This window comes from Molothrus aeneus, chromosome 17 (assembly GCF_037042795.1).
Source record: "Molothrus aeneus isolate 106 chromosome 17, BPBGC_Maene_1.0, whole genome shotgun sequence".
In the NCBI taxonomy this organism is placed as follows: domain Eukaryota; kingdom Metazoa; phylum Chordata; class Aves; order Passeriformes; family Icteridae; genus Molothrus; species Molothrus aeneus.
The window spans coordinates 7,716,858-7,727,283 of record NC_089662.1 but is presented as its reverse complement, the minus strand read 5'-3'; the positions used below and the strand labels follow the sequence as shown (position 1 = coordinate 7,727,283).

Here is a 10,426-nt window from a genome sequence, read left to right as displayed (position 1 = left end):
GTCCCGGGTCCGGCCGTCCCGGCACTTGCGGCCGCGGCGGATCCGTCGCACCCTCAGACCCGAGCCGGGCGCGACCCTCGGGCACGCGGGACCCCCGCTGTGGGCGGGGCCAGCGGCCTCGGCCAATGGCAGGCGAGCCGTAGGGCGGAGTGGGCGTGGCATCTCCATAGCAACACAGCAGCTCGCTCCGCCCCCTGACAACTGTTTCCCGCCCCTTGGCGGCGCGCGGCGCTCCCCGCGCGGGCCGTGACGTGCGCGTGACGCAGGCGCGCAGCGAGCGCGTGACGCGGTCCCGGTCAGGGCGGGCGGGGCCGGTTTGAACGCGGGGCCGACGGGGCGAGCGCGGCGCAGGTACCGGGCCGGGGCCGCGGCGGGGCCGCCGGGCGGCGGCGGGGAGGGCTCTGGGCTCGGGGAGCGGCCGGGCGGGGCGCCGCCGCCCTGAGGGAACCGGCGCGAGGCCTGCAGGGCCGGGCCGCGCCCCTCGGCGGGCGGAGGTGCGGCAGGGACCGGGGGTGGCGGGGCGGAGGGACCGGCGGGGGGTGGTGAGGGGCAGGAGCGGGGAGAGCGAGGGCCGTGCCCCGCCCGCAGCGCGGGCGGCCCTGCCCGCCGGCAGCTGCACCGGCGGCTCCGCTTTGTGCCGGCGGGGCTGGGCGGGGAGCGGCCGCTCGGTATTGATCCCCGGGGAGATACCGTGGCCGCGGAGGAAGCGCTTCGGCCGTTCCCGGTAGCGCGGGGGAGAGGGATGAGTAACTTGCCGCAGCCGTGATTCCTTTCAGCGGTTCCCACGTGAGCGCCTCGGTGCTCATTTTTCCTCCGAAATGCCGGAGCCGAGCCCTCGGCAGGGCGGTGCGGGAGGGTCCTCCCAGCTGTTGGCAGCCCGCGATTCACTCGCTGGGGCTCGGGAAGGCTCCAAAAGAAGCGGCTCCACCGCAGCCCCGCGTCTGTGGCGCTCACACCTCTGGTTGTGTCTTTCAGAAAATGGCAGTGAATGTGTATTCTACTTCAGTGACCAGCGATAACTTGAGCCGACATGACATGCTGGCGTGGATCAATGAATCTCTGCAGCTGACGCTGACCAAGATTGAACAGCTGTGCTCAGGTAAGGGGGTTCACCCCGAGGCCACCTCCACGTGGGATGTGCACCCTGGTTCTGTAGAGGTGCGGCTGCACCCTCTGTGCTGCCCTGCTGCAGCTGTGCTCCTGGCTTAGGTCCTGGTGTGAGCAGATTCGTGGTAAGGGTTATGATCCAGTTATGGCTGGAGTGTTATTGAAGTGGTTGTAAATAATGTCAGTGTAATGAAAAGGCACGTTCTCATGACTCACTACAGCATAGATGCTATAAGCAATGGGTGTTAATGTGAAAAAGAGATTCTGAGGAAGAGGGTGTTTTCCCGTGAGGAATTAAGCATTTAGTCTGCATGGATAGAGTAAGTCTTACAAGTGTAACTAGCAAAAACAATTGTGATTTGTTCTGGAAGAGTACTGGAGTGTGAGAAGGACAGGGCAGTGACTCGTGGGGTCATGTGCACCTTTAAAACTCCTCTTGGTCCTGGAGCACATCTAGTCTGTGTCAGCCCAGCTTACCTGGACTTGAACTAACTTTAGCACAGCTGAATCTCATATCTGCTAGTAGGCAGGAAAGGGGAAGTGTCTGTGGTACAGAAATGGAGTCAAGTGTCATCGTAGGGAGGGAGTGTGTGGGAGGAGGAGGCTTGTAAGAACAAATAAAAGATAATAGTCTGTGGAATAAGAGCTGAACAAAACCCAAGGCTAAGAATGCAGCCTGGGTACAAGATAATTTGGATAACTACAACAGGCAATCAGTGAAAAGTGGAAGTTTGGCTCATGCAGTGACTTTAGGATAAAGTGTTGGTCATGGAAGGAGAGATGTGGAAATTAGAGGTGAAATAAAAGGAGGAATTTATTAAAAGTGAGTATTTGGACTGTCAGTACTGGCTGTGGCTGAGTCTATGGAAGAAACAGTCCCAAAGATTACAGAGAAGCAAGGGACTCACAACAGGTATTTGTAGTGGTTTTTGTCTAGTGAGATGATGGACAAGAACTGTAAGGGTGAGGGAACTAAAGACATAAGCCACAGGAGGAAGGGAAGTGATAAGCACTGTCTGCTTTCAGATAGGCAGGTTAAGCCCTATGGTGTGCAGGGTTGATTTGCATGGGATTGGTGTGAGCCTTGAATGCTGTGAGAGCTCTGTGTTGAAGTGAGGATAATTAGTACTGGCTCTGCAGAATTCCAGCTCACCTGTTTTTGACAAAAGACGGAGAGCTGTTGATGTGGTATGTCCTGAGTAACGTCCCCTTTCTGCATCTGCAATAATGCTTCATGCCTTGGCAGGGACGAAGTGGCTTTTGCTGTCATAGTCCTGTGGAAGCTGGAGTTCCCAAGCTTGTTTTGCTGTCTTTGGCAAGGGCAGCAGTGACAGCAGCAGTTTGAGGTTGCATAAATGCACAAGAGCTGCCCTTTGACTGATGCTGTGATCCCTCTGTTTTCATCACGCTTATCGCTCCGACTGCCAATAGTGAGCAAACCCCTGGTTTCTGGCAAGTCCTCTGTGTTTGAGTTGGGATTGGAGCTCTGCAGCAAGTGAGCTGAGACACAATGGAGAGCAAACAGCAAGAGCTGGTTTGTTGTTTTTATTTTAATTTGCACCAGTGAATGACATCAGTCTCCTGGGAGCAGGTGAAAGTGGGAGCGCCTGTAAAGTATCTTGATAAGCGAGCGAACAGTTGTAGGATGTGGTTGAGATGAACAGAGTAGTTGAGGTCAGTGCTCTTCTATATTCCTTTTTGGCCTTCAGATAGCTCCCAACAGCTTGTTGTGTAGCTGTTGGATGGTTTAGGTTAGGGTTTCCTTTACTCCTTGATTCTTGGTGTGGGAATAATGCTCTGAATGTTGTGCTTGTGCTTTTAATGGTTGTGCATCATCACTGCAGAGTGAGGATCCACTTTAAAGCCACTTTTTTTTTTTATTGTGTATATTCTACAAATATGGAGGTGGTTGTCCACTCTTTGTGGCTGGACTGAATCTCTCTTTTCCTCTTACTTCAGCTAGTGCTGAATTGGAGGACATGAAGGATTTAAATTAACAGGAAGAAACACTTATCTTATTTTGGTTCTTTAATTAAGGCCTGCTTTAAATATAATTCAGCTTCATTAGCCTCTTATCTTGGAGAGCACCTTTAATTGTGTATAAGTTCTGTTTGTAGGAGGTAAATGTATTACAATTTCAATAATGGTTAAGTACCATTTTTAGAATAATGCTTTTTCTGATTTAGTTCTGTTAGTGTTGTTAAGAGAAGATTACATGCTTGTTAGACACATGTAACATCTCAGATCTCTGCTATACTGATATCCATGAAGAAAGGCAAGTCAAGTTATTCATTAGATATTTTTTTCCCCTTGGAATTCTGGAGGCACGTTTGTTCTTATTCATAAGAGTTCAAGTCATGAGCCCAAAAGTTTGATTCTCCGGCTCCTTTAAGCTTATTTATGGCCATGTTGCACCAAAAAGGAGACTGAAGGTTCCTGTTTTCTTGCCTTTGTTGCCTTTAAAGGGCTTGTGTGACTGAGGAGTGAGTCAGGTCAGTTTGCTGACCTGACTGGAAAGAAACTTACAAAGGTTAGTGAGCTGAGCTGACTTAATTCATCCCAGGATTTGTGTTCTTTTCCTTTTGGCAGGTGCTGCATACTGTCAGTTCATGGACATGCTCTTCCCAGGTTCTGTAGCACTCAAGAAAGTGAAGTTTCAAGCAAAATTGGAACATGAGTACATTCAAAACTTCAAGGTTCTACAAGCAGGTTTTAAACGAATGGGTGTTGACAAAGTAAGCTGGGCTATAACTGACCCTCTGCTTTCAGTGTTAATGTAGATGGAATGAACTTTCAGATTTAAAACTGAATAAATCTGGGAACAGAATTTGATTTTGGTTTATAAATCTCAAAACCTTTTGTTTTGGCCTGCCTCACATCAGGTAGGACACATTTTGCTTTGCTCCAGTCAAGGTCAGACTTCCAGTTCTTAATGATGAGATTAATGTTACCCTTTTAATTCTGGGAAACTTCTGTGGCACAAAATAATACTGGAATTTCTATGAGATAAGGTTTGCCTGAGCTTCCTCTTAGGACCATCTTTGTAGGAGGTATGCTCCCATTACCTACTGCTGTGGTAGTCCTAAGGATTCCAAATTTCTCTTTACAAGTGTATAGAGTTACGTAATTTTTAAGGTTGGAAAATCTGTCTGAGACCATCAAATCCAACTGTTCCCTCAGCATTGCCAAGGCCACCACTAAACCATGTCCCCAAATGCCACATCTAAATGGCTTTTAAATGCCTCCAGATACTAAAATCTGTGACTTTTCGTAGTGAAAATGAAATTGTGGAAAAGCTTGTTTGGATGGAATGACAGTTCTGATGGAGGGGGGATTTATTCAGGTAATATTTACAGACAGTATTTGGTAGGATGCAGAACATCCAGGGTTGAAGCTTTTTCCTTCTTTAAGATGATGTCTCATTCCATAGCTGGCGGCTCCAACACAGAGTCAGTCTGTGCTTGGGGACAGTGGCTTGTGCAGTCTGTCCACACAATCCATCTGGACAACCAGCCTGGCTTCCAAATGCCTTATGAAAAAAAGAAAAAATCTCTACGAACAAAACTTTACTGTTTTCTACATTTTTTAATAGTCTTTAGTTATACACCTCATCCCAGAGGAGCTGGAGTCTGCTGTGACAGTGATGTTTAGCTCTTGTAGCAGTTCTGGAGTGGGTCAGTTCAGATCCATCAGAGCCAGCTTCATGTGGACAGGAAGAAGTTTTGTCTGTAAACTTGGTCTAGCAGAAACTTTGCAGCAGAATAATTTAAAATTATTTGGACCCTCAAAGGCAAAGCATGATTGGTTTTTCATTCCAATAATTACAAAAATCCCATTATTTGATATAGTTGTGGTCAAGGGGATTTTTCCCTAGACTGGACAAGAATTAAATTTGCATATCTTTTGAGTGCATTAACTTTAAAACTTTATATAAAAACACAAGAGAGAGATTCTTTACCCTTTATGAGTCTATTTTTTTTTTCTTTTTTCTCCTCTTCAGATAATTCCTGTGGACAAACTAGTGAAAGGAAAATTTCAGGACAACTTTGAATTTGTTCAGTGGTTCAAAAAATTTTTTGATGCAAACTATGACGGGAAGGAGTATGATCCTGTTGCTGCTCGACAAGGCCAAGACACAATAGCACCAAACCTTGTTACTCCAGTTGTGAACAAAACCAGGAAATCTCTCGGTACTGGCAGTGCAGGTAGAGAAAAATAGTGAAAAATGTGATCTAGATCATGAAAAACTCTGGGGAAATGAAGACTGGGTTGTGATTTAAAATAAGTGTATGGGATTCTAGTGTTTTGCAGCTTGTTTCAGAGATGCCAGGCTCAAAGACTGAGGCTGCTGTAGTACCCAGGTGTCTGGAGGCTACAGAAAGAACAGTCTTCTATAAAAGAGAGAATGGCAAGGATTGGTGCCAAGTGTGCCAAAAAGAAAGGACGTGTTGCATGGAGTTAAGGAAGGAATATCTCTTCAATCTCTTTCATGCCTAAGCATGCTTGGAGGGGGGATAGTACCTTTATGGGAGGGAGAATTGGAATTAATTGGTGAATTGATCTTGCAGCCCCGCAGAGGCCCATTGTTGCACAGAGGACCCCAGCAGGTCCCAGAGCTGGGCCTGGGATGGGCAAAAAGGGTGGAGGAGATGAAGAATCAGCAGGATTGATCGAGCAGGTGTGTAAGGGCAGCCCTGTGACTGACCTCTGCTTGATAGAGTTATGTGCAGGTTTGTTTTTCCAATACCATGGAATGTCTGGGTCAGGCAGATGGAAGAAAATGATCTGAATCAGCTCATTTAAAATCACTTATTTGGAGCCCTTCGTTACAGTGGTCTTGCTCTCCTGATGGAAGCAAAACCCCTCCTGTGGCACACGAGTGGCCAGACATTTCACCCCAGTGTGGGCTGTGTCACACATAGCAGGGTCTGTAAGTATTCCCACAGCTGTGTTGCAGCTCTCCCAGCATTCCAACGGAGCTATGAGCAGCTGCTCCTTCACTGAAATCCGGACTGAGTGCTACACAACTGAACCTGCTGTCAGCAGGAGAGCTGTCGTGAAAGAATGTGTTAGCAGAGAGAACTGCAGGCAGTCAGTGCTTTACCTATTTCAGGGAATCAGCCTTTAGTCTTTCCAAGTGGGTTTGTGTGTGTTGGACTGGATGTTTGTTGTGGCAGTGATACTAAAATTTGAGAAATGGCCCTTTTCCTCCTCTCACAGTTCCCCCTCCCCCATATCTTGGTTACTGCTGAAGTGCTTTGCATGTCAACACCCTTCTGAGAACTTTTGGGACACCCCTTTTGCATAGATCCTGCTGAATTCTGTCCCTGGTGGATATAATTATTATTGATGCCCTTTGGCAGATCAACGCTTTGAAACTTACTGTTGAAGATCTGGAGAAGGAGAGAGACTTCTACTTTGGCAAATTGAGGAACATTGAATTGATCTGCCAGGAGAATGAAGGGGAGAATGATCCAGTGTTGCAGAGGATTGTGGAAATTCTTTATGCCACAGATGTAAGTAATCTCTTATAGACTGGGTTGCACAGTTCCTCCTGCCCTTGTAATTGGAAGCTGGTTTGCTTTCCCTGCCTCCCTCCAGTTCTGCCTTTTTTTTCCCTATGAGGTTTATGGCCTAGCTTTTTCCTGTAATAAAGCATCAGGTAATTTAATTATAGTCAGACAGCAAACAAGGTAGACCTTTCATGAGTAGTATGTAACAGATAGATCAAAGATGAGGAAAATACTTCTGGTAATACATCTTGACACTGTAAACAATGACTTAAGGGTGTCTTACCTGAAGTAAGAGGGGAAAAAAAGTAACTAGAGAGTAGCCAGGAACTGGTTTGACATCAGATTTTCATTAAAGCACTTGTTTTCTTCCCCTTCAGGAAGGCTTTGTGATACCTGACGAAGGAGCACCGCAGGAGGAACAAGAAGAGTATTAACAGACCACATACTGTACCAGCAGAGCAGCAACATCAGAATTCTTTGCCCCAGATCATGTGCTTAACTGTAAAATACTCCACTTTATTCTTAGAGGACTCACTGGTTTCTTTTCATAAGCAAAAAAAGTACCTCTTCTTAAAGTGCACTTTGCAGAAGTTTCACTTTTACAGTGGGTTTGAGTTAGGAGCTCTTTCTCACGCTGTAGCAGAGCAGTATTCACATCAAGGTGGTATATTTAGGGAGCAAGAGGCTGAATATTTGGAACTTGTTGCAGAATGGTTTGCTGGTAAAACACTGGTTTGTGGGAAGACTCTTTTTGTATCTAAGGCGGTGTGCAGTAGAGAAATTAAAGACTGACTCACAGAAAGATTGAGTTAATGTGAAATTGCAGAACAGAAATTATAATAAATGCCTTAAGAGTATTTAAAATATGCTTCCATATGCCAAATTGAAGTAATGTGATGGGAGATTTTATGTGCTTCATATTGGGGTAGACGTTTGTTTAACTCCATTCACTGCTGTCCGAGAGGCCTTGCCTGGCAGTCTCACTGTGTCAGCAAGTGCTCAAAAGGGGCTATTAAAACAAAACTCCATTCCTATGTAAAGCTGCTTACTAAGTGATTAGTTCTCGATGAAATGGGCCTTAACGTTGCCTGTCACAAGATTAGAGGGAGTATGAACAGCTGAGACACATAAATTACCTTGAAGAGTGCTGAAGCCTTTTTCTGTGGCATTGTGGCTTTGCCAAAACGTACTGTGTTTTCTGTAAGAAAAGCAAAACAAAGCAAAGGGCACACAGTCTTACTGCCTAAAATGTCCTTCAGAAGTGATTTTTCTTCCTGGCTCTTGTTTTTATTTGTTCTGTTTATTTTCATTTCTGTTGGAATCCCTTCTGTTCTCTCACTTTTCCCTTTCCCATCCCAAGGAATGCTGAACATGCCCAGTAGTTGTAACAGGACTTGCACTGTGCAGCTGGCTTTGAATGAAAGTGAATTGAGCACATGAGGATGATATTTTTCTGTCTGCTTTCTTTTTTTTTTTCCCCTTTGAACCAGGGCATATTAGTAATAACACTTGCCAGTTCAGTAGTCTTCTGGGGTAAAAACTAAAAGATGCTGGCTAACAGAGCTAATGTTATTGCAGAAAATACAGTACTGAGACTAACTTAAATATTAATATTTAAAATACTTTCCTTAACTGTCCTTTTTTTCTATCATGCCCCTCATTACTGTTGTGTTTGGCAAGATCCTGCAAGACTTCTGACCCCCTTTCACTACTGAGATTGATCAGTCCTGTTGTGCTTGTATTCATTTGTTTCTGGTGGTAGCTTGTCCTAAAATGTGTGTAGGAGAGCATTTTATGGTAATTGTGTAGTGCATGAATCTTTGTGAAGTTCAGAGAAAAACCCAAATTCAGTGAATGCCAAAAATGCAAGTATCTAGCCATTGTTTAAAATTGCAGTGGTGCTATTTCTCTTGTGGCCTTTTAGACTTCTGTTGCCCTAAAACTCCATTTTACTGAGAAACCATATTTGACTTGGATTTTTCTTGACAGGGTTTTTCTATTTTAAGCAGTTTCTAAATAAAGTTCTGTATTTCAAGAGTGTCATGTCTGCTGAAGTCTCTCATGCTTTCAGATACGATTAGGCAGAGCTGAAGCCCGTGATAGTTTAATGGTGAAGCTTGCAGGACCTGGAATTTCAGCTTCCATTCCCCAGCTCCAGGCATTGCTAACCACAGTAGCAGCAGTATTGGAACTTTGTTTGGAGTGTGCTGGCACAAATGGTTGTTTCAGTTTTTGGGTTTTTTTTCTTTCTGTGTTTTCCCTCCCACAAGTCAGTGGGATGTGAGTGTGGTGTTGACTTCCTCCTCCTCCTCCTCTTGGTGTGGGAATAGGGATGTGTTACAGGAATGCTGTCACGTGACTTTTTGTGTGTTTAATGTGTTTTGAAACTGCTAAAACATTGGTTATGAGTTACAGACAAACAAGATGTTAATTGTTTCTGTCACCAGGCTCTGTGAGCAGACTGACTGTAAACTGAGTTGATTTGTTTGACTTGAATTGTGTTTCTTAGATGAGCTTAAATGTTCCTGTCACAGCTGTGTGCGCAGACCAGCATCTGCAGAGAAGTGCTCATGGGATGGGAAGTGATCCCTGCTGGGCTGCTCCTGTGCTGGGGAGCACCTTCCCTGCCCCTGAGGGCTCTGTGGGTGCCTTACTGAGGAGAACAGGCACTGCTGGCACTGCCTGCTGCTGTGGCACAGCTGGGGCTGGACATAGACCCAGGGTTTGATGCACATAAAATCTTCTTTCCCATTACTTCCTTGCTTTGAAGTCGGAAGCATATTTTTTTTCGACTCTAAATATTCCATTATTCCAGCAACTCAAAGCAAAAGGTGGCAGCAGGATGTGGCTGAAGGTGAAGATGAATTTTGGGAGGTCAGAAGTTGTGGACTGGAACCTGGTTGCTTCAAATCTCTTTCCAAGAGGATTGCGTGTGTGGAACTGGGAAGCAACAGGTCATGAGATGGGTTGATTTTGGTCAAAGCAGGTAAATGGCCTTTCCTGCTAAGAGAAGGCTGAGTCAGGATTGCTGCTGGTGTGCCTTGGGAGGCCCATGGATGTGCATTGTAAAGCTGAATTGCAGTGGCAGTCTGGTCAGCCACCCACTGCTCAGATTTCCAGGTGCTTACATCACTCCTTTGCTACCAAGATGAGTCGTAAATAGAATGGGGACAAACTCATGTAGCCAATTTATGGCTCCATTGTAACCTCTTGGCATAATCTGGTTTTTAATGTCCTTTTTGGGAAGCAAATTACAATAGGCTCAACTCAAACCCATAGACTTAACATAGCTACTCTGTTACCCTGGTACAGTATATGCTGTTAAATGCTCACCTGCTGGAATGATTCTGATAGCATCCAACCTTTCCTAGTATCTTAGTTCTATCAGTTCTTTGAAAAACAAAACAGAATGGAAGAAGCAAAAGCTCATGTCTCCTTTCTGTACCAACATGTCTTACTTGCAGGTGGACTCGTGGATGTTTTTTTTAACTTTTATTATTCATTTTTTAAAAAATTCCTGGTTTGCAATGACAATTCTTACTGTAACTGGTAAAAAGCCTTCAAATAAAGGCCAGAAACTTTCTTGTTGTCATATCATATCACAGTTTAATGTGGCTGCTTGAGCACTCAGTCATCTTGTAGGCTGTCTGGTGGAATGTCCTTTCACAGGAGCAGGCTCAGGGGTGGGAGTTGAGGGCATCTTGTCAAGGATAAGGCTGGAATCTGCTGCTCACAAGGGAAAAGTATTTTTTGCAAGATGGAATGCAAACTCAAAAGGGCTGTACCATAGATTTCAGGCCAGTCTG

The 10,426-nt window shown here is 45.5% G+C and overlaps 1 protein-coding gene across 2 annotated transcripts; it reads left to right on the top strand.

The window, feature by feature from the left end:
• The first annotated feature begins 251 nt into the window (after positions 1–251).
• On the top strand, positions 252–10,219 carry MAPRE1 (microtubule associated protein RP/EB family member 1). 2 transcript variants are annotated; one of them, XM_066561280.1, is made up of 7 exons: positions 252–351; positions 976–1,099; positions 3,697–3,842; positions 5,108–5,297; positions 5,676–5,785; positions 6,471–6,623; positions 6,998–10,219. In XM_066561280.1, the coding sequence occupies exons 2-7, from the start codon at positions 979–981 to the stop codon at positions 7,052–7,054; spliced, it is 777 nt and encodes a 258-aa protein (XP_066417377.1). In that variant the 5' UTR covers positions 252–351; positions 976–978; the 3' UTR covers positions 7,055–10,219. The 2 variants fall into 2 exon arrangements, with proteins under 2 accessions (XP_066417377.1, XP_066417376.1); XM_066561279.1 differs by having other exon boundaries at positions 5,108–5,312.
• The last annotated feature ends 207 nt before the right edge of the window (positions 10,220–10,426 follow it).